This window comes from Eulemur rufifrons, chromosome 27 (assembly GCF_041146395.1).
Source record: "Eulemur rufifrons isolate Redbay chromosome 27, OSU_ERuf_1, whole genome shotgun sequence".
Classification (NCBI taxonomy): domain Eukaryota; kingdom Metazoa; phylum Chordata; class Mammalia; order Primates; family Lemuridae; genus Eulemur; species Eulemur rufifrons.
In genome coordinates, this window is record NC_091009.1 from 34,225,406 (window position 1) to 34,250,240 (window position 24,835).

At 40.8% G+C, this 24,835-nt stretch overlaps 1 protein-coding gene across 1 annotated transcript in view; it reads right to left on the reverse strand.

Moving 5' to 3' along the window:
• Positions 1 to 23,836, reverse strand: part of ZBTB41 (zinc finger and BTB domain containing 41) — a 34,581-nt gene extending 10,745 nt beyond the window's left edge. The window contains exons 1-5 of the mRNA XM_069459614.1: positions 22,605 to 23,836; positions 15,941 to 16,148; positions 15,144 to 15,213; positions 13,312 to 13,459; positions 3,094 to 3,223 (exon numbers count right to left, since the gene is read on the reverse strand). Coding sequence (XP_069315715.1) covers positions 3,094 to 3,223; positions 13,312 to 13,459; positions 15,144 to 15,213; positions 15,941 to 16,148; positions 22,605 to 23,724 — 1,676 coding nt within the window. The 5' untranslated portion in view covers positions 23,725 to 23,836. The remainder of the gene's footprint in view (positions 1 to 3,093; positions 3,224 to 13,311; positions 13,460 to 15,143; positions 15,214 to 15,940; positions 16,149 to 22,604) is intronic.
• Positions 23,837 to 24,835: the final 999 nt, after the last annotated feature.

Sequence of the window (24,835 nt, forward strand, 5' to 3'; positions counted from 1 at the left end):
AAATGAATTTATAATATATAATACATTTTATAATTTATCAATCTGTAAATGTTTTCATATAAATATAGCGTACTGATTTTCCTATTCAACCATAATATCTGTTATTTTAAGAAAATGGCATTTCTAATGTTTTTAATTGTGAAATTTTTATATACTGAAGAATACATAAAATTTATGTATACTATTTAAAGAATAGTGCTGAGCACCTACACGCAGGTTAAGCTACAGAACATGACTGGAACATTACTGGGACCTCGGAATGCGTCCACATGCTCCTTCCTGATCTTATCCTCCTCACCCCCCTCCCCCGCTCAGAAATAATCATTTCCTTTTTTTGTTTAACTATAGGTAGACAGATAATTAAACAATACATCATATGCTTTTCGAAAACTGGGTAGCAAGCACAAACCTAACAACATTGCCACCATTAAAGGGCCCAGAAGTTAGTATGAACAGGATCCCTGGATTGGAGTTTACGTGTATCCTCCCCAAGAGTTAATCAGAGTCCTTTCTGGAACATCAGTGGGAAAAATCATGAGTAAACACTGGAAAACACAGGGTTCACCATAGTTGGAGCATCTGACAGAGCTAGAGTAGATCAGGCACCGAAAGCCCGGCAGAAATACAGTCAGAGTGAGTAGGCTGCTCTGTAGGTTATGCCTCTAAGCTCACCATGACCTGCCTCTAATGCTCATGGATAGCTCAAAAAAGAACATTTCTGTGAAATGAAACGAGTAAGCTCAGTTAAATCAAGCAAAAGGTAACAAAGAGTAGGAGCCTCAGCACGGGGAGGTCCCAGACAAAGGCAGAGTACGGACAGGAAGTAGGACCCACTCTGACATTCTGCTCCCTAGTTACAGGAGGAAGCACGCAGGGTCTGGCCTTGACAACCCTTGTCACGCCTCCAGTCCCACCACCAGCAGCGCAGACCACCCATTACACACGATGCACAACCGACATACTGGGATCTTCATTCACCACCCCCTGTGAACTTCCTTCACTTCTCTCCGTGTTAGAATTCCTATTTCCTGTGGCCCTTGTCTTCCTTTTTATGGGTTTACTCTCTCATTTTGGGGGAGCAAACCTTTTGGTAGCTTTATGAGAAAAAGTACATTAAAGGCAAATTGACACCCATAAAAATGTCTTTATTCTATCCTTAGACTTGATTAATTTGACTGAGGCTAGAATTCTAGGTTGGGGGGGCCGGGTGCGGTGGCTCACACCTGTAATCCTAGCACTCTAGGAGGCCGAGGCAGGAGGATTGCTTGAGCTCAGGAGTTTGAGACCAGCCTGAGCAAAAGCAAGATCACCTTTACCAAAAATAGAAAAAATTAACCGAGTGTGGTGGCGCCTGTAGTCCCAGCTACCAGGAGGCCGAGGCAGGAAGATGGCCTGAGCCCCAGGGTTTGAGGCTGCTGTGAGCAATGATGACACCACTGCACTCTACCCAGGGTGACAGAGTGAGACCCTGTCTCATAAAAAAAAAAAAAAAAAAAGAATTTTAGGTTGGGGATTATTTTCTTTCAGAATTTTGAAGGTACTACTACATGGTCCTACTTTTAGTGGTGCTGTTAAGAAAAGTACAAGTATTCTAATCAATACATGGGACTTTTTTCCCCTCCCTAGAAGCATATAAAAATTTCCCTTTCCCTTTCATATTCTGAAATGTCACAGTGATGTGCCTTGGTGTAGGTCTACTCTCATCAATGACGTGAGCATTTGATGGAACATTTCTACCTGGCAACTCATGCCTTTCAGTTCTGGAAATCATCTTGGATTATTTCAATGATGATTTTCCCCCCCTCCATTTTCTCTGTTCTCTCTTTCTAGAATTCTTAATATTCAGATTTTGCACTTGCCTGGTCCTCATGTTCTACTTCTTATTTTATATTTCTGTGTTTTGCTCTACTCTTTGTCCTGCAACCCTCCCACCCATGTCTGTACTTTGCCCATCATGCTTTGAATTTCTGGCAGTTCTGAATTACTATTTGCGTGATCCTCTTATATAAAATCCACTCCAATGGATTCTGTATCCTCAACTGGGGAAAAAATAATAATGGTTTACTTCTTTTTTTAAAGTTTTCTTCTTCCTTCCTAATCTGTTCCCTTAAAGTTCATTTTTTTTCCCATTTGTGTTGGACTCTATCATCCATGGTAAAGTTCCCCTCCTTGTATCTTATAATCCTTGACTATCTGCTCACAATTAAGTGCGAAAGGCTAAAAAGTAGGTAAGAAGGAAAAAGAACATGGCGGGTCTTGATGACTTTGCCTTCACTGAAGGTGATCTGGGTATAACACTTGTTAGGAAATATATTTGCCCTTATGTTGCTCAGATTTTCAGGGAACAGTCTTCTAATCTGCTGTCTGGGGGGAAAGTCTAGAAGCCAAGACACCGGCAGGGATAGGTCCTGGGACTCACAGCTTTCAGCACCCCGAATGTGTCCACTCGCGTAACACGGCGTGTTCCAGTTGGGCAACACTGTCCGGGGAGGGACAGGTGCCCAGTAGCAACGCGTGTGTGGGTGGTACAATGCAATCAAAAGCCAATGATCTAACTTCTAAAGCTTCCAAGGTTCCTCCTCTCGTGCTCCTTGTTCTGCCTCTCCTTCACCCCCCTCCCAGGGTGCCTGACACTGCCAGTCCCTGTACCTCCTGTGGGTTCTGTCGCGTAAACTAGGTTCTCATACTTGTCTACTGCCACTCTGGAATTACTAATATCTTTCTCAGATCCATTAAGTCCATTACCACTGATCCATTTGCTTTGTAGCTTCCAAGTCTGTGTCATTCTTGGCACTTTTCTGTTCTCCGTGTCTTTTAGCTTACTGTCTTTAAAAAATAAACAAAAACTTTCAAAGTATTTTTAGTGGGGTTTCAGAAAAAGGTAACATATGTATGATAAGTCAACCATCTAAACCTGCAAATCTGGACTCCGTCTCACCTACGATACTTCATATAATTTTTCCCTCATATTTCAAATTAAAGCATAATTCAGGTATTTTGTGCCTTATGCTACTCTAACCCTTATAAACCATAGTCATTGATTTTTTCTACATCAGAGTACTCGGTTTTTTGGGTGTGAGGATATTTCTTCACCTTTCTCGGACTGATTTTCCACAGATAAAGCAAGTCCATTTTCTCTTTCCACCATGAGTACATTCTATATGGCGTTTCAAATTTCCAGTGTCATTAAACTGGCGACCACATATATCACATGGAAAAGGACCTAAAAAGGAAAAAATAGTGTGCATTTAAAGTTTAAAGAGTAGATACTAATTTAAATTTAATAGGTACACTATAAATTTATGCCTACCACTATTATTGCATAGGCCATAATACACTACAATTATTTGTTTATAGTACTCTCTTCTACATTGTTTATTCCTAGAAGACAAGCTACAATTATTTCTATATCCCTAGAGCCAAGTGTAGGGCTTGGCATCTGACAGACATATAAGAAATGATGAATAAACCAATAAATGGAAATTTCCATCTCTTAGTGAAATCAGAATGGAACAAAGTAGAAAATGCTACATACTAAATTTCTGGGAAAAGGAGGTAATAATAAACTTTGGAAGAATGAAAACCAGAGCTAAGAGAGTTCATGGTTTGGAAATACACTACAATTTCTAGTAAGCTTTTAGTAATGTTGAGTAGACTGAAAATACTGTGGCACATTTCTGTTTAGTCTTACCACATGAAGCCCAGAATTCTCACAGTAATATTGACATTTGTTGGATTCTAAATTTCACCATGATTTCACCAAATAAACAACTGGAGAAAAGAACAGTGTCCTACTGAATGACAAACTAAAAGAAAGACAAAGGATGTGTGAACAAGAAGTAAACACAGTTCAAGGAAGCTGTACATTTCAAAGATGTCTCAGAATTTGGAAAGACAAAATGAAGAAGAAATTCTAATGCAGCGGTCCCCAATCTTTTCCAACCTTTTTGGCACCAGGGACCGGTTTTGTGGAAGACAATCTTTCCATGGATGGTGAGGGGGACTTGCAGCAGGGCTCTGCAGCCCGGTCCCTAACGGGCCGCGGTTGGGGACCACAGTTCTAACAAATCAAACATAATAGTACACTGGGAAAAAACGGAGTTAGGACACCGGGACTAAGAAATGTATCGATAAGCAAAATTGCTTGGTAGCCACAACAGCGTTGGGTAAATTTCAACATATTTTGCACATTAGAAATTAGAGATGACCTCTGTATATCGTGTTAGTGTCTTTTAACATATTCTCATTTAAAATCTCTAATATTTCATTTTTCATGAGATCTGAATTTTTAGTCATGTATTAACTCACTCAACAAGTGTTTATTGATTATTAATTCATGTTATGCACTGTGTTAAGTACTATTAAAAAAACCTCTCCACCACCCTGCAACCAAAAAAAAAAAAAAAAAAAGGCTCCAAGAAGCTGGGAAAAGGAGACTCAGTATTTGTATAGTCAGAAATAAATAGATAAAGTAAATAAAAGAGCCAAGATGTGCTCATTATGGGAAATGTGTGTTGGGTGAAGTGAAATATCTACTAGCAAAATTTCTTCTAAAGTAATAACTGTATGTGCGGCTGAAGGCTCCAGCTGGGAAAGAGAAAAAGGAAACATTCCCTTTCATGTTCAGTTACTTACCAGGGTTCTTCAAAGAAAATAACAACTCCTTTTTTCCCTACGCTGGATACCCAGTTTTGCATGCAGCTGAACTTCTTTGAACTTTTACTTATGGAGCCAAGCTGGGAACTTAAACTAAAGCAGATCTTCATGCCAATTCTTCAGGTAGGATAGAATTATAAGATCTGACTTTGTAAAGCCAAACTATAACTTTTATACTTATAAATACAGATATATTAAAAATTCTCCCTTACCTGTCCAGATCACAGTACTTAGATATCTTGCCCTCTGATTTAACAGAATATATAATCTTAATACAGACAGTACGAGCACGGCTTTGAGGACTCGGAAGCAGCCGTTTCTCATTGCAGACCTGGGTCACCTGTGCCAGCATCACCCGGGAACTTGCTAGCAAAGCGTGTTTTGAGGCCATGGATGGGCCACTTGTGGCCTTCCAAGTCTTTAAGTGCAGCCTTTTGACTGAAATTTTACAGAACAAATCCTTTTATTAAAAGGGGTGCAGCAGAGAAAAACGAAACTTTTCTTGCCTCCTTTGGTGCTTATAAAAGAACAATCTGGAAATCAGAAGGCCACAGGTTCCCCACCCCTTGAATCAGATACTCTGGGCAATCTGTGTTTTAATAAACCCTCCAGTTGATCATGATACATACCCAACTTCATGAACTATTTATCAGAAGCATAAAGTAATTCAAAGGAAAAGCAGCATAGAGTTGTGATGCAAAAGAAGCTTAAAAAAGGATGCATATATATCATTAAATATTCTTGAACAGCATTAAGGAAAAAACAAGTAGCATATTACTTTGAGTATTTTATACGTGTGTGTACATATGTATAGATATATACATACATATATATAAAAATACGTGTGTATACATATGTATACACAGAGATATAAAATATTCAAAGCGATATTCTATTGGGTTTTTTTCCTTAAATAATGATGGCCCCAAATGCAAAGCTACTATTTCATAAGCCATATTTCTCAAAAGTCCTGAAAATATTAATAATTATAATACTAGAAAAGATAACATTCAGAGAAAGAGAATGCAAACTGTGCCTGGCTCTCCATCTGGCACTTTTTATACATTATTACTACATTTAATCTTCACAACAATGTCTATGAAGTAGGTATTATTAACGTCATTTCACAAATGAGGACCTGGAAATCTGTGAGGGTGTTCCAGATTGTATGTTAAGTACCTAAGTCAGACTCAAAAAACAAGCCTGGCTATGAAGTGTTCAACTTACAATTCTGTATCGTGCCAGAACTACTAAACTTCTTCGTCTAGTAAATGTCAATCTAACCTAGTAAATGTCAACTCTTATTAAAAATTATATGAATTACGTAGTCATTTTCAAAATATCTGTGTATGCACAGCACTATAATGTAATGATTTATTTACTGGCTTGATTACCCACTGCACTGCAATTTAACTTGGCGGGAGCCGTATCCCCAGACCTTAACCCAGAGCTAATCATATAGTTAGCAGTTGTTCAACAAATATTTACTACTTTGAATGTAGTATGTACTTCCCTTGGGTAAATTTTCCTCAGGGAACATGAAATAGCAGGTTAGCTGAACCTTAATGCCTAGCATTTCGGGAACACTTCTTATTACTGATACGCTGAAAAATCTTGCAGTTCAACCACTTTTCAGTAATGCCCTCTCCACCAACTTTAACAGCTGATCAGTTTGGCATGTGGTTGTATGTTTGTATACTTTCACTAATGGGAAAGTAACCATTGTGCAAGGCAACTTACTTTAATTTGTAAGTTTTAACATTTAAAAAAATTTATATTGAAACTAAACTTACACCTTAGAATTTCTACCCAATCTTATTAGAATCTTTATTTATTTACTAAATGATATATTTAATAAAAGTTGAAATAGAAAATCAGGAACAGAAAAAAAAGGTAGAAGCAAATTTGTTAGTCATAAAAATTACTATAATTTGTTAAGATATTTCTATAAGGTAAGATCAAGATGATTACCGGGCCGGGCGTGGTGGCTCACGCCTGTAATCCTAGCACCCTGGGAGGCCGAGGCGGGCGGATCGCTGGAGCTCAGGAGTTCGAGACCAGCCTGAGCAAGAGCGAGACCCCATCTCTACTAAAAATAGAAAGAAATTATCTGGCCAACTAAAATATATATACAAAAAAATTAGCCGGGCATGGTGGTGCATGCCTGTAGTCCCAGCTACTCGGGAGGCTGAGGCAGGAGCATCGCTTAAGCCCAGGAGTTTGAGGTTGCTGTGAGCTAGGCTGATGCCACGGCACTCACTCTAGCCCGGGCAACAGAGCGAGACTCTGTCTCAAAAAAAAAAAAAAAAAAAAGATGATTACCTAAAGTTTTAATTTTAGAAAGAAAGGCGGCCATCAATTCACCAATAAAAACTTCTTTTTCCTGAAACTAATCTCTAAAAATTTCTCACATGAAACATGCAATCATGAACCTGTCTCCAACTACAGTTTTGGTAACTTGTAAAAACTTCTTTTATATGACTGTGTCTTAGAAATGCTGAGGTGGAATCCTATGAAAGAACAACTGTGTGTGTGTGTGTGTGTGTGTGTGTGTGTGTGAGACAAAGTCTCGCTCTGTCACCCTGGCTAGAGTGCAGTGGTGTCATCACAGCTCACTGCAACTTCAAACTCCTGGGTTCAGGTGCCTCAGCCTCCTGAGTAGCTGCAACTACAGGCGTGGCCACCACAATGGCTAAGTTTTCCATTTTTTATAGAGACCAGGTCTCGCCCTTGCTCAGGCTGGTCTCCAACTCCTGAGCTCAAGCGATCCTCCCCCCTCAGCCTCCCAGAGTGCTAGGACTACAGGCGTGAGCCACTGCGCCCCGCTAAAAGAACAACTTAGTAAAGGCAATTCCGAGAGGGTTAAGCTAAAAAGATAAATAATCATCTTCCAGCTTATACTAGTCTTATATACTAGAATCATAAGGATTAAGTATCCCTTGTTGCACAATAGAACTCTGAAAGTATTTAAAGACAGCTGATCTATCTCCCTTTTCCAGACAGAGTATTTCAAGATCCTTCAAAATTTTTCACATGACACGATTTTAAGACTCTGTATCACCATAATTACCCACCTCTAAACTATATATTTGTCAATATCCATCTTAAATGTGGTATCCAGAAAATTTCTACACAATTTTCTAGATCAGTTCAAAATAAGCCTATTACTTCCCTAATTCTGAAACATGCACTTTTATTAATATAGTTTAAAACTACATTGATTTTTGTCAATCATATCACATTATTGGTTCATATTATATCTAAAAAGCCTCTAATATTAAGCCTATTTGTAAAATGAGGAGTTTGGATTACGTACCATTTTATATTAATAGTTCTTTAAGACCCAATGACTGAAAGTCAGATCATTCCTGTAAGTTTACAACTTTGTATTTATTCTTAATTTTAACATAATTTGGCCGGGCGTGGTGGCTCACGCCTGTAATCCTAGCACTCTGGGAGGCCGAGGTGGGCGGATCGCTGGAGCTCAGGAGTTCGAGACCAGCCTGAGCAAGAGCGAGACCCCACCTCTACTAAAAATAGAAAGAAATTATATCGACAGCTAAAAATATATATAGAAAAAATTAGCCGGGCATGGTGGCGCATGCCTGTAGTCCCAGCTACTCGGGAGGCTGAGACAGGAGGATCGCTTGAGCTCAGGAGTTTGAAATTGCTGTGAGCTAGGCTGACACCACGGCACTCACTCTAGCCTGGGCAACAGAGTGAGACTCTGTCTCAAAAAAAAAAAAAAAAAAAAAAAATTTTAACATAATTTGTTTTGACCTACTGTATAGCATACAGATTTTTTTTTCAGATTTTCATTTTCTGGTATATTAAATGCCCCTGACAGCTTTATGTCATCTAAAAATTTCATAAGCATGAAGTACACGTTTTTATCTAAGTTGTTACAAAAGCAATGAATAGAACAGGGAAAAAGTGTCTACCTGGGATGACAATCATTCATTATTGGGGTTAACTGTCATAAATTTACCAAACGATACTATCATCTAGACCTGCGACCCCCAACCCCCAGTCCGTGGCCTGCTAGGAACTGGGCTACAACAGGAGATGAGCGGCCGGTAAACAAGTGAAGCTTCATCTGTACATGCAGCCACTCGCCATGACTTGCATCACTCCATAAGCTCCGCCTCCTGTCAGATCAGTGGTGGCATCATTAATGGAGTCTCACAGAAGCACGACCTCTACTGTAAACTGCACATGGGAGGGATCTAGGTTGTGGCTCCTTATGAGAATCTAATCCCTGATGATCTGAGGTGGAGCTGAGGCGGTGATGCTAGTGCTGGGGAGCGGCTGCAAATACAGATTATCATTAGCAGAAAGTTCTGACAAAATGTTATGCACTTGAATCATCCCAAAACCATCCCCCATCCCCATCCTGATCCATGGAAAAATTGTCTTCCATGAAATCGGTCCCTGGAGCCAAAAAGGTTGGGGACCGCTGAAATTCTAGACCACATGTCTAGATGGTAATAAGCATTAGGAAGAGAATTCATCAAATACAATATTGAATTCAAAATATACTAAGTTTATTCCAGTCCTTGAAAAATGGGTCATTTCCAAAACAAAAATGCCTTATCCCAAGCACTAAAAAAAACCTATCCAACAATCAACTGTAAATAAATGCACAGTTTATGTCTAGTGACCTGACACATCTGCCAACAAAAAAAAAAAAAAAAAAAGGAAATTATATTGACTCATCTCCAGAAACTGCAACATATACAGTACTCGTCCCAATTTATATGACTTCCTTTGCCTAAGCCAGTACTCAAAGTTCTCCAAGAGTGGTTCAACAACCTGCAAAAATGAAATACTTAGATATAAAGCTGACAAAATATGCACAAGCTCTACAAAACCTGGATGAAAGAAATCAAAGAAGAACTAAATAAAAAGAGAGATAGTCCATGTTCATGGACATAAAGACTCAATACTGTCAAGATGCTAGTTCTTCCCAACTTCATCTACACAGTCCCTGGAATCCCAATCAAAATCCCGCAAGTTTATGGATATTGAAAAACTAATTCTAAAATTTATATGGAAAGGCAAAAGATCCAGAATAGCCAACACAACATTCAAGAATAAGGTAGGAAGACTGACACTATGCAACTTCGAGACTTGCTTATAAAACTATAGTAATCAAGACAGTATGGCATTAGTGAAAAAATAGACAAATGGATTAATGGAGCAAAAATTCACTGACACCATCAAATGCTGGTGAAAACATGAAGCAACAGAAACTCTCATTCATTCCTAGTGGGAATGCAAAATGGTACCGCCCTTTTGGAAGACAGTTCGGCAGTTTCTTACAAACTAAATATACACTTACCATCTGATCCAGCCTTCATGCTCTTAGGTATTTACCCAAAGAAGTTGAAAATTTCTGTCCACACAAAAACCCCCACAGAGATGTTTATAGCAATTTTATTCATAATTGCCAAAACTAGGAAGCAACCAAGATATCCTTCAGTAGGTGAATGGATACACTGTGGAGTAGCCCGACAACAGAATACAGTCATCCCTAGGTATCCACAGGGGACTGGTTCCAGGACTCCCCCACAAATGCCCAAATTCTCAGATGCTCAAGTCCTTTAGATAAGATGATGTAGTATTTGCATACAAACTGTGCATTATCTTCCCATATACTTTAAGTCATCTCTAGATTACTTACAATACCTGATACAATATAAACGCCACATAAATAGTTCTTATACTAAATTTTTAATTTGTATTTTTCATTGTTGTATTTTTTTTATAAACATTTTTGATCCGTAGTTGGCGGAATCCATGAGTGCAGAACCCATGGATTCCGAGGGCCAGCTGTATTAGTCAGCAATATACTAGGGGAAAGAAGTCAATCTGAAAAAACTACATAGAGTATGATTCCAACTATATGGCATTCTGGACAAAGCAAAACTATGGAGACAGTAAAAAGGTGAGTGGTTGCTAGGGGCTGGTGCCAGGAGAGAGAATGGGGGGAGCAAAGAGAACTTTTAGGGCAGTGACACTACTGTGCATGATACTATAATGATGGATACATGTCACTATAGATTTGTCTACAACCACCAAGACTTAAGAGTGAACCCTACTGTAAACCACGGACTTTGGGTGACAATGATGTGTCAGTGCAGGTTCCCCAGCTGCAACAAACGCACACTCTGGTGGGGGAGCTGATGGTGGGGGAGGCTGATGGTGGGGGGGAGGCTGTGCATGTGCGGAGGCTGTGCATGGGGGGGAGGTTGTGCATGTGCGGAGGCTGTGCATGTGGGGGAGGCTGTGCATGTGGGGGAGGCTGTGCATGGGGGGGAGGCTGATGGTGGGGGAGGCTGTGCATGGGGGGAGGCTGTGCATGGGGGGGAGGCTGATGGTGGGGGGGAGGCTGTGCATGTGGGGGAGGCTGTGCATGTGGGGGAGGCTGTGCATGGGGGGGAGGTTGTGCATGTGGGGGAGGCTGTGCATGTGGGGGAGGCTGTGCATGGGGGGGAGGTTGTGCATGGGGGGGAGGCTGTGCATGTGGGGGAGGCTGTGCATGTGGGGGAGGCTGTGCATGGGGGGGAGGTTGTGCATGTGGGGGAGGCTGTGCATGTGGGGGAGGCTGTGCATGTGGGGGAGGCTGATGGTGGGGGGAGGCTGTGCATGTGCGGAGGCTGTGCATGGGGGGGAGGTTGTGCATGTGGGGGAGGCTGTGCATGTGGGGGAGGCTGTGCATGGGGGGGAGGTTGTGCATGTGCGGAGGCTGTGCATGGGGGGGAGGCTGTGCATGTGGGGGAGGCTGTGCATGTGGGGGAGGCTGTGCATGGGGGGGAGGTTGTGCATGTGGGGGAGGCTGTGCATGTGGGGGAGGCTGATGGTGGGGGGAGGCTGTGCATGTGCGGAGGCTGTGCATGGGGGGGAGGTTGTGCATGTGGGGGAGGCTGTGCATGTGGGGGAGGCTGTGCATGTGCGGAGGCTGTGCATGGGGGGGAGGCTGTGCATGTGGGGGAGGCTGATGGTGGGGGGAGGCTGTGCATGTGCGGAGGCTGTGCATGTGGGGGAGGCTGTGCATGTGGGGGAGGCTGATGGTGGGGGGAGGCTGTGCATGTGGGGGAGGCTGTGCATATGGGGGAGGCTGTGCATGGGGGGAGGCTGTGCATGGGGGGAGGCTGTGCATGGGGGGGAGGCTGTGCATGGGGGGAGGCTGTGCATGGGGGGGAGGCTGTGCATGGGGGGAGGCTGTGCATGGGGGGAGGCTGTGCATGGGGGGAGGCTGTGCATGGGGGGAGGCTGTGCATGTGCGGAGGCTGTGCATGGGGGGGAGGCTGTGCATGGGGGGAGGCTGTGCATGGGGGGAGGCTGTGCATGGGGGGGAGGCTGTGCATGTGCGGAGGCTGTGCATGTGGGGGAGGCTGTGCATGGGGGGGAGGCTGTGCATGGGGGGGAGGCTGTGCATGTGGGGGAGGCTGTGCATGGGGGGGAGGCTGTGCATGTGCGGAGGCTGTGCATGTGGGGGAGGCTGTGCATGTGGGGGAGGCTGTGCATGTGGGGGAGGCTGTGCATATGGGGGAGGCTGTGCATGGGGGGGAGGCTGTGCATGGGGGGAGGCTGTGCATGGGGGGGAGGCTATGCATGGGGGGAGGCTGTGCATGGGGGGAGGCTGTGCATGGGGGGAGGCTGTGCATGGGGGGGAGGCTGTGCATGGGGGGAGGCTGTGCATGGGGGGAGGCTGTGCATGGGGGGGAGGCTATGCATGGGGGGAGGCTGTGCATGGGGGGAGGCTGTGCATGGGGGGAGGCTGTGCATGTGCGGAGGCTGTGCATGGGGGGGAGGCTGTGCTTGTGTGGAGGCTGTGCATGGGGGGGAGGCTGAGCATGGGGGGGAGGCTGTGCATGTGCGGAGGCTGTGCATATGGGGGAGGCTGTGCATGGGGGGAGGCTGTGCATGGGGGGGAGGCTGTGCATGTGTGGAGGCTGTGCATGGGGGGGAGGCTGAGCATGGGGGGGAGGCTGTGCATGTGCGGAGGCTGTGCATATGGGGGAGGCTATGCATGGGGGGAGGCTGTGCATGGGGGGAGGCTGTGCATGGGGGGAGGCTGTGCATGGGGGGGAGGCTGTGCATGGGGGGAGGCTGTGCATGGGGGGAGGCTGTGCATGTGGGGGAGGCTATGCATGGGGGGAGGCTGTGCATGGGGGGAGGCTGTGCATGGGGGGGAGGCTGTGCATGGGGGGAGGCTGTGCATGGGGGGGAGGCTGTGCATGGGGGGAGGCTGTGCATGTGGGGGAGGCTATGCATGGGGGGAGGCTGTGCATGGGGGGGAGGCTGTGCATGGGGGGGAGGCTATGCATGGGGGGAGGCTCTGCATGGGGGGGAGGCTCTGCATGGGGGGGAGGCTGTGCATGGGGGGAGGCTGAGCATGGGGGGGAGGCTATGCATGGGGGGAGGCTGTGCATGGGGGGAGGCTGTGCATGGGGGGGAGGCTGTGCATGTGCAGAGGCAGGGAGCACACAGGAACTATCTGTACCTTCTTCCAATGTTGCTGTGAACATAAAACTGCTCTAAACAAGGCTTTTAAAAGAAAAAGCGTGGTTCAACAGTAGCAGGCTCCACCAGCATGATGTGATAATCAATAACTGCTATGACTGCTCTCAGAAAAAGTAACTTACTTACCCAGATGGAACTTTTCTTGATGTTTTAACCGTGCAAACCGTGATTTGAAATGCTCCTCACAATAGGTACACTTGAAGGGCTTATCTTGAGAATGTAGAATCATATGTTCCTCCAAGTGTGGTCTTCGGGTAAAAGATTTCTTACAAATCTAAATAAAAATGCAGATAAAATGTAAGAGAACCTAAATTAAAACTTAAAATACAAACCTCATAATGAGAAAAAAATATATATAAGTTCAAGTAAAGGGAAATTTCTCCCAATAGAAAACTTACAAAAAGTACAATTAAATTCTAATTGTGCAGAAAAAAATGCCCTGGAGGAAATATTTTAAATTAGTAAGAAAGTTAGCTGAGTTTCAACTCTTTACATTTCTAATAGGCTACAGAATAATCTTACTACCGTAATTCTAGTCAGGATTTCCAAATCCATAAAGTGTATACTTAAGTCTCTTATATGTCAGGAATAAAAGGCTTTTTTATCGTTGCCATATACTTAAGAATATGAATAAGAAACCACAAGAAATCATTTCAAAATTATCTCTGAAGTGGTCAGAAGATACAACTTTTAAAGAAATTTGACATATATCATGTTTTTAAAAAGGCGGGGTAGACTGCAACACTAACACCACCACAGCAAATACCACGTATCCCAGGCACGATGCTAAGGAACTCACAGATTATTTTCCTTATTTCTCACAATAATCCTGTGAGGTAGATAAAATTATCATTATCATTTTACAGCTGAGGATGATGAAACTTAGTAAGGAGAAGACATCATCTTATACAGATTCAAACACTGTAGTTAATAATAACTAACTACCATTTCTAGAAGCTGAAATCAGAGAAACGGCAAGAATTTTGCTGTATATATAAATCGAATCCTTGGAGTAAAGAAGGCAAAAATGACAGCCGGTGACTCCTTTAAACAATATTCCCTGAAAGACTGAAAAAATATTTTAGAGGTATAGTGGATAAAGATGTCCACAAATTCTTTACTACTGCTCCCACTGAAAACCAGAGTCTAATTCCTCTCCCTTAAATCTACCCAGGTTGTAGTGATTTCCTTGACCAAGAAAATGTGGTGGAAATGATATTCCAGGACTTCTGAGGTCAGGCCATAAAAAGTCTTGTAGTTTTTACCTAGGCTTCTTGGAGCACACGCTCGCTCTTGCAAACTAGCTGCTGTGCTAAAAAGAAGCTCAAGTAGCCTCACGAAAACACCACAGTGCAGAAGAATTGAAGTTCCTGGTCCACAGTCCTTGCTGAGACCTGAGCCATCAACCAAAACCCGCCACCAGCCGTGCGTGCGAGGGAGCCACTTCGGAAGTACCCCAGACAAGACCGGACCATCTACTAGCTGAAAACAACTGAGTGACTTCAGATGGCACCATATGGAACAGAAGAATGACCTAGCAAATCACTGCCCCAAATTTGGATTCCTGACACCCAAAAGGGTGAGACATCAAAATGATTGTTTAAAGCCATTAAGTTTTGAGGTGGTTTATTATGCAGCAACAGATACCCAGAAAGGAGTGGGAAATTCTAATATTTTATACTCTCTACAACAGTAATGTCACAGTTTATATTCACAACTACAAATACATGGCATAGTGATTACAGTAAAAACTAGGATTTCCACTTCTTAGGTCCATCATCTAAAAGCTAAACTACCATGCTTAATTTACAAAAAATATTAGAATAGCTTTGTCGAAAAGAAAGATTCTAAAAGTGAGGTACACTAAATTACATTACTTTAAAACCTAATTATCTTACTTTCCCAAAAGGCAACATTCCATTTACTTTGGTTTTCTAATACAAATTAAAAACTCTTACATCACATTTCCAACTTTCACTCTTAGTCTTCTTAATGGAAATAAATTCTTGTGCATTTTCTGGATGAAACCTATCAGAGAAAAATAAAAAGATTATTAGAAAAAGATTGTATTACTTAAATAAATATTCCATATGAATCTGTTGATAGTAATTACAAGAATCAGGTACTGATTCCTTTCATAAGGAGACAGGCATATGTAAGCTCTTTAAGAATAAAGATATCATTATTATTAAGATTTTAATAAATTTATATGGCTACCCGAATTTATGCAGAAATTGTCAAAGAAAAGTCTAATTATCTTTTAAATACATTCGGGAACCTAGCTATTTACAGATAATCTACAAGGTAATTCACCTGATTTCTTTAAGTCCAGATTTCAATAAATTTAATTTTTTGGAGTCAAATATACAATCTTGTACTAAATATTCATTATCTCACAAACCTTTACACGTTAAAGACACGTTGAGCATGAGAAATAAATTTCCTAGAGTTCTAAAACCATTCACCGCTGAAGACACCCTTGCCGATTCCCAAGCCCGAAAACAGGATAATCAAAATGCTGTACCTTAAACTACTATTTATAGACTATATTTTTGTTTTAACAATCAAAAACTTCACCTCGATAGCATGTATAAAAAATATAAACAAATTAACACTTCCTGCTCTTTTCTTATTAATTTGTAGTCTCTGCAAAAGGTTAAGCAATGGACGAATTGGAGACAAGCACTCCTAGATGTTTTTAGCTTCCTCCGTCTTTAAATTAGAAGGCACAATATGGAAGCAAGATAATACTTGCCTCTTAACATGCTTGGCTAGAGTCTTCTTGCTTGCATGAAGTTTATTACAGTAAGGGCACTTGTGCTCCTTCTTATGAAATTCTGTTTCATTACTGTGCTTCTTTCTGTGGACAGTTAGGTTAGACTTTGTCGAATATCGCTGGTGACAAATATCACACTCAAAGGGCTTCTCACCTGTGTGAACACGGGTGTGGCTCTCATATTTCCCTGTAAAAAAAGAGAAATTCAATTCAGTACATTCGCTACACTATGATTGAAATTTGACAGTGGAATAAAATCTTATGACTTAGCAAATTTGAAACGCACACCCAAATCCACATACAAAACAAGCAAAAAGTTTATCTAAATTTCTACCACTGATAAACCTTAAAAACTGCTTTGGACTTGCTGCTCAAAGTATGCTTTTCCTCAAAAACTTGGGTCATTTAAAAAAACAATTATTCATTTTCACAAATATTGGAAACTATGAGGTTTAGGAAATTTTCCGAAAACTGTTAGCAAATTCTCTGAACTTAAAATTTTAAATGTGTTTTTTTAATTTAAAATTAACCTTTAGCAAAAGATCTATTCTTCATGTAAGATTATTTTCATACTTTACTTTCATTATGTATATCCCTAGATGCATGCACCTGGACCTGAATCCTGGCTCTTGAAATAGCAGGCTATATGACGTTGGACAAGTAACCTCTCTAGTCTTTAAATTTTCCTCATCTGAAAAATTGGGATAATATTATTTACTTTATAGGACTGTTGTAAGAACAAACAAATACATACACATAAAGCACTGAGAACAGTATCTGACATACAAGTTATGACTTAATGATGTCCATTATTACTGTGTAATCTGTGTACTGTCAATGTGCACATATAGTATCTTAAAGTAGAAATTTCAGTGGAGGCTACTTCTAAGCAAAAGGCAATAAAAAGAAAAAAACATCAATATGAAGAATAATTTTCAATTAAAAGCTTAGCTTTGCTCTCTCCTACACAATAAATGTATAAATAATTTTTCTTCAGGCTGAAGCTAATGTGAAAATATAGCATTTCAGTCAGGCATTTAAAAAAAGGATACATCCTATATATATCATGCAAATTAGAAAAACATCTCAACTATTCCAAGGCCATTGAGGAAAAGAGATAATAATTGTTCATCTACTTAATAAAATAAAATAGATTCACCTATTTATTAGACATATCTATATGATTATATGTAATACGTACTGTATTATCTAAAAATTAATTACATTACACTTCTCACATTAAAAAAGCTGAACAAAGGAAACCAAAGTATTTTCCTTAAGGTAAGGGGAAGGACATCAATCACAGGCAAAGAAAAATAAAAGTATGAATGAAAAATCTATCAGGTATTTAGGTACAGACCATACTAATAGTCTATGTATATTTTACATATCAGAAAACTCAGTCAGTGTTTGGGCACCTTCTAAATTAACTGTGTGATCTTAATTAAGCTAATAATTTAACCTCTCCGTACCAGAGTTAGTAATATTTCATGGAGTTATGAGAAGTAAATGAGTTAACAGAATATATAGAACAGTTAAAACACCCCAGCACATAGTAAGCACTAAAAAATATAAGCCATTATTATCACACAGGTTATTAGTCACAATATGCACATGTAGGTATACCTCAAATATACATAAGGGGAAGTCTGATTTATCAATATCCACTGTAACAGATCAAACAGTGATTTTAGCCTCCTGAGAACATTGGAAGGACTTTGCTTTTTTCCCCCTTGCCCCTGCTAAAATTGCCTACTATCTCTGTTTCCTCGCTGCCACTGCTAAGGCATAGCCAACCACTTATTTACACATGCACGTACATAGCCTACCACTACCACTTTCCCTGCTGGGTTCAAGATATCAGATCTATTAATAATACTAGGAAAAGATAAAGGTCACTACACGGAATTTAAAAAAAAAAGTTTTCCTTGATTGTGAAAGTTTTCACATTTCATTTTTTTAAAACTCACTTTTAAAATTATGTAAGTAATACACACTCATGGTAAAAAAAAAAAAAAAAAGTAAACAAATCAAGACTACAGAGTCTGATTTTTAAATAACTAACCTTATAAGTGATCTTTGGAACAGGTCCATTCTTAACTAGGGATTAACTATACATGTTTAGCACAGACTCTTAAGATTGAAAGGTAACTTATCAATTTCTAAATGCTTAAATCTCTTCGTTTTTATTCCCAAGTGAACAGAAATAAGAAAGTTTGGAAATTTAAACTGAAATAGCCAAAATTAGGTAAACCTAATGATTTTTTTTATTTCAGCATATTATGGGGGTACAAAAGTTTAGGTTACGTATATTGCCCTTGCCACCCCCCCCAGTAAACCTAACGATTTTTTAAAAATCATTTTAAATAAATTCAGCAAAGAGACCAATGAAAATATAGAAAGTTAAATAAATTAAAGAATTTTTTAAGTTACTAATTCAAATTTTATGTACATAGGCATTGCAAGATTTGAATTGTCCTCTCCATGGATTTGAATTTCTGAACAAGAACAGGAGAGGTAACTTCTGAGGAAATGCCGGACCCAGAAGAGCTAGGTAGATCTTCAGGGACCAGTGGGAAAATAAATTTTCATCTTCAAATAAATTTCACGTTTAAATAATTGGTAGTGGTGTAGGGAGGGTATTCCTCAGAAGAAAGTCAACATCTACACCTGTTTCTTCACTTTTATGGGGCAGGGGATTCAATAATGATGTATAAATCAAAATGTTCAAACTTATAAAAGTTTCCATAAAAAAACAGTATTCCTTCACAGAATATTAAACTACACCCAAGCATTTTTGATTGCCAACAGAAAATACATAACATTAAGAAATTTCATCCACAGTATTTTTCTGAACTGAATCCCAACAGGAACTGTGTCTCAAATCAGGAGTCATAAACTAAAGCTATTTTCATATAAACAAATTTGACCCTGTGAAGAATTTATTCCCTCATAAGGGTCATGCAAAATTACCAGTCAGATTTTTGTATGCAGTTTTTATGAAGAGAAACATCACCAAATTAGTTCATTAGATATCTTATACTGCTAAATCTTAAATGTAGCTTGAAATAATCATATGGCATACCCTAAAGAATATGCAATTAAGTTATAACCCTTCTCTACTAAGAGCCAAGTGGAATTTCTGTCAGGATGGAAGGGAGTCACATTTTTTAAAAACAGGTATAGAACATTTTCTACCTCTAGGAGAGATTGTGAATTTAATCCAAGGACAGATTTTAGTTCTCTGTAAAGACAATATCCAAGTTTTCTGTCTCACCCCATCTGTCAACTCCTTATTTTTGCCTTTTTACCCACTAGGTTTTTGGTGTAAGGAGAAAGGTCAAAGGACTTATTTGCATCACAATTCGCTGAGGAGAGGACAGCTGGTAGCCTAAGGAAAAATATAACTGGATCAGGAGTCTTACTCCAAGCAACTATTAAGTACATCAGAAAGGATAAAAGATCCAAAGTAATGGAATCAAATTGGTAGATTACATATTGTGGAGCTAATGGTTCCAGCAGAAGGTCTCAGAGCTTATCCACCTCTCATAAACACACTCTGAGGCAGCCAAGTCAGAAGCTTGGAAAGGGTGCCTGCCTAACTGGCTTCTGACAAGCCCAAAGTCAAGTCAGACACCAACCTTCCAACTTAGTTCAAGCAAACAAGTGCTAACTGAAAACTTATTTGAAATGACTTGAGATACTAAAGATACTAACCAGAGTAAAATACATAACCTTCAGGCTCATGATCTAATAAGACATAAAAAACAACCAAAAATCTGGGTTGCCAACTTTAAATCCCATTAAAGGAATGTGGATGATATGAAGATAATTGAAAAAGGTGGACCTTGAACTATTTTTTTTTTTAATAAATAGGACTTCTGATAGAGATGATACGAGAGGACATTTAAGTTACATGAATCTTCTTCTACATACCCTTTTCATTCCACCAATCACCAGCCCACTTAGCCTACATTCGTGTAACTCTCTGCTCTACCCTCATCCTACATCCCATTCCCAATGTCACCCATCTCTCTAGTCTAAGCTGCATTCTCTTCCTAGTCCTTTGCTATGTGATCCTTCCTATCTCTCTGGCTCTTACCCCTTCCTTTCCCTTTTCCAATATCCTTCTCCACACTGAAGCCAGCACGATCTTTCTAAAACTCTTACACAGCTGTTTCCTTTGTCACATTTTTTTCAACAGTTTCCATCACCTACTGGATAAAGTCTCAACTCCTCTGTATAGCAGACAAGCCATTCAAAATCTGACCTTCACAACCTGCCCATCTTTATCTCCTGTCATTTTCATCATGCCTCCTTGCCCACCTTGAAACCACCACACCGTAGCAATGTCCAGAACACAATACACCTCAATGCCTTTGCACATGTTGGTCCTTCTGCCTTGTAAATTCTTCCCTATTCTTTAAGTCTCAGCTCAAATACTACCTGCTCTGAAACCTAACCTGACTCCCTTAGTCCTTTGTACTTACATTGATGAGATTATATTTAATGTAATATGATTGTGTTTTTGCATATACTCATTAAACGCTAAGATTCTTGAGGACACAGAACACATCATTTCATATTTGTTTAGCAGAGTTTGACAGATTACAATAAATATATTAAAGATAACAAGTAACTAGCATTCCTTGAACACCTAGACTTTGTGCAACATTTTAAGTGATCACTAGAACTACCCCATTTAATTCTCATAATAACTCCCTCCCCTTTGAGAAGGTACTATTAGCATCATCTCATTTTACTTATGAGGAAACAAAAACAGTTTAAGTGACTCATTCAAGCCCTGGATTCAAAAAACCCAGGCAATTTGATACCACCATAACTTATACTTTTCAACAGGCATGGTGTAAGAATAAGATATAGACATAGATATGCTAATGTAACGGAGATAGGAAACTGCAGGTAAAAAGTAAGCAGCCCTAATGCAGCTAAACAAAAGAGGGTGTAATGTAAAGTACATTCAGAAAGGTGGGCGGAAAATAAGCCTACAATGTGACCTATTGACTCCCACAATTATCTGGTCTGAACTTGGTTAAAAAAAAAAAAAGTTGCAAAATGCCTTGTCTTCCTCTCGATATACCAATCAGCTCCTTAATCCTGAGCAGTGTTTTCTCAAATTACAGGCAGAAAACTCTAGCTTCCTGGGACATTAAAAAAAAGTACCCCCAAAGTGTCTCGTGGTAAAATGATTTGATGGAATGCTAAGTTAAACAAAATTAACAGGTTTCTTTACTAGAGAATTTGGTAGAGTTAATACAGATTGTGAATTATATCCAATCTTACCTGAACACAGAACCCCTCCCTCTCTTTATACAGCATCTCTTACACAGGCATAGTGTTCAGTGGGACAGTTTGGGACCTACATGCTAGACCTGCAATGCCATTTGTGAACCGACCCCTGCTTACTCATCTCCAAGTCAAATTAGGTCAATTAAGGCAGAATACAGGAAGCATGTGCTAAGAGTACAAAGCCTAAGAAGTTTATTGGAAACATGAATGTTCTCAGGTACGTACCTCAACCCAAAAAAGCTGTTCTCCTCTCTAAACATACCCTTATAGTATTTGTTTGTGTCTCTACAACGGCATTTATCCAGCCCGTCTTTAACAAATTACTTGTATACACATGGTCTTCCAATTTATTAACACAAGAAAAGTTATTTTATTCATGTTTGCACAGAGCCTCATCGTTAAAATAGTAATTATTATTAAAGGGGATTGTCAAAAGTATTCTGATTCAAAGCGAAAAATATTTCGAAAGTCATCATAAAAAGCAAAAAGAAGTTATCACTGTTATGCCAGTGTATACTGTAACATATTTTGATTGCAAATGATTACCAGTGCCTTTAAAACCAATTTCCACCTATACAAATAAGTAACTCAACACTGCAAGACATATAGGGATATATTAAATGGTATAAGTAATTTCACCAGGTCAGAATGCACTAATTATGTATTGTTTTATCACATGTGGTAGAATACATTTTACAATTTCATAACTTCAATTTACATGGAAACAGCTTAATTTTTTAAATTTAAAAATTCACTTAGAACAGTTCGTATAAGTTGGTATAATTATTTTACTAGCAAATATTAGACATCTTGAAATTAAGTATGTACGGACATAAAACTTAAGGTTAGAGAACACATTTCCTACAAACTCTTTTCTAATAGGAAAAAAGTTGACTTATCATTATTATAATAACCAAAGAGTATATTGCCATACACAAGGGGAAACAGTATATAAATCATTAAATCCAATATAATCTAATTTTCTTTAATGACTCAAAAATAGCACTTATCTCTGAAAAATTAAATTTTCATATAAGCCTAAGCTCTATAATTATTGATACTATGGAGTCTTTCATGCCAAATACATGATCTAATGATTTGTCACTGTTGGGATATGAACAAAAAAATAAAAGCCAATACAAATACTTAAATTAGTTCTTGAATCACAGAAAATTTAAAATAACATGATAAAACTATGTATCGAAAACCAAAGTATCTTCCCTACTTAAGCACTCTTTTTAAAAGTTACTTTCAAAGTTTAGTTTTTAGTTATCAACTTTAAAATATCCATGAAAAGTAAGTCATCAAAGAGAGAAAAGCTTTCTTTTCTTACCTATTCGGTCAAATGTTTTATCACATTTAGGACATTGCAATATTTTTTTGTTACTGTTCTGAATGACCACTGGGGTCAACCCCTCATGAATATTTCCTACAGAATCACCAGCCTCAGGTTCTTCTTCTGCGTCATGATCTTTTTCACTTTGCTCTTCAGTGTCAGAGTATTCATCTGACATTTCCTCCTCTAGCTCATCTTCTTCGGCATTATATTCACTTCCAGGATCCTCAGAATCATTTCTATCTGACTTTTCCTTATCAAAATTTTCTTGATTCAAATTGTCTGACCCATCACCACTTTCCTGTTCATCATCGCTAGTGTCATCAAACTTAACAGGGCACTTCCGATTCCTTTTTGATCTTCTTGTGGAAAAACTTCGCTCCAGCATTTTTAACCCATGTTTTTTCCCTAACAAAAGGGACCTATGAGTTTTAGCCAAATGATTCTCTAAGGACTTTTTATAACAAAAATGTCTACTACAGAATTTGCACTGATGATTATGTGACAGTCTTTCAGTTAATTCATTCAGTGTTTCTTCTGGTGATGACTTTTCAGTTAGCTCTGACTGAAAAGTGGCAACATTTTCGTTATTTAGCAGCTTCACTGCATCTATAATGTCCAAAAATTTTGCAGCCTCTAAAACAAGAGGTATTTCATATTTGTACACAAAAAATTCTGATGTGTAAAGAAATTCAAGCAAATGCTGAAAAACTGAATGTGTTACGTGATCCAGGGTGACAACATCAGTGCTTGGATTTTTGCTCAAACATGCATGAAAATAACTACTGCCAACAGCAACGACGACCTTATGTGCACTAAATTCTTTCCCCTCTACTATGATAAGTAAATCACAGAAAGATGGTTGCTTCTGCCTGTCATCGTTTAAATATTTTAGCAAATTCTTATTATACTGCAAAGAACTCAAAAGCTTTCTCTGATCTGCAGAGGGAGGAAGTTCCTGATAACAGCGAAGAGCCTCAGGAGTTGGCCTTTCTGTAGCATGAGTGTAGGTCACTTGGTCACACTCCACTGCAACATTTCCTCCTGAAGAATCTTTATGGTAGCCTAGATGGATCTTCTCATCAAGATTTGAAGTAACCTTTCTCCTTTTCTTCATTGCAGTACAGCGATTTCAGAACAAGAAACTTCATAAGTGTCTTCAGAGATTTGCAAAGGAAAACTAGATTGTCCTGAATAACAGCTTCCGGAGGGGCGTGCCCCAGGGTTTCATGGTCTGCGAAAAGAGTGAGAACCACGTAAAATAACTCCACGGCAAAGTGACCCTAAATTAGGTAACGGCATTCGTCCGCTAATTCTTTCTAAATGACAACTAAATTATGATAAACTCGTAGATTACACTCACGGCTAAGATTTTAGGGCGGAGAGCAGGGAGGGCCGGGTTAGAAAAGACAGCCAACAAAAGAATAATTTTGGAGGAAGCCAGAGCACACCTTCCGGGCCTGATTCACGAACGGGGTGGAAATCATCGGGCAGAAAGGGGGAGACTCCTCCAAGACCGCGGATGGTGCGGGCCGAGGGGGCTGCAGTCGTGGTTTAGGGGCGCCGGGATGGTGACAATAAGGCCGTCGGGCCGCGAAATCCGAGTGTCCCCGTCAACGTGCCTTCCCAGGGCGGGCACGGCACAGCTCTGCGGGACCGGGCGACCCGTGGCCAAAACCGCCCCGGGAGAGACGCCCCGGGAGGGGCGCGGAGCACGAGCGGGGTCAACCAGAGGGACGACTGAAGGCAGCGGCGGGGCTGCCCCAGGCCCCGGCCAGGCGGTAACGCGCTTGCCAACCGCGCACCCGCCACCCTTCCCACACAGTCTCCCCGGGCAAACGCCCCCCGCATCCATTACCGCGAACCCAGGGCTCCCCCGCTGGCTCGCAGCCGCCGAGCTCCGCTCCGGGCGCGCTCGCCTCAGCGCCTACCCACTTCCGGGTTCGGCCCCCCACCTCACCCCCTCCCCTCCGCGCCTTCCCCTGCCGGAGCCCCGCCGCCTCCGCAGCCGCGGAACACGTCAACCGCGCGCGCAGCCTCCGAGCTGCCCGGCGCGACCGGCGCGCGGCCCTGTGTGGACCAGTGCGCATGCGCGCGCACCTTCTTCACGCATGCTCTGTGAGCTCTGCGTGCTCCCTGGGAGACCGTAGCTACGCCCCAAGTCCGTTACTCCGGGTTTTGGCGGCGGCTGGGGGGCCGCCGCGGTCGGGACGGCGGGGTTTGCCACC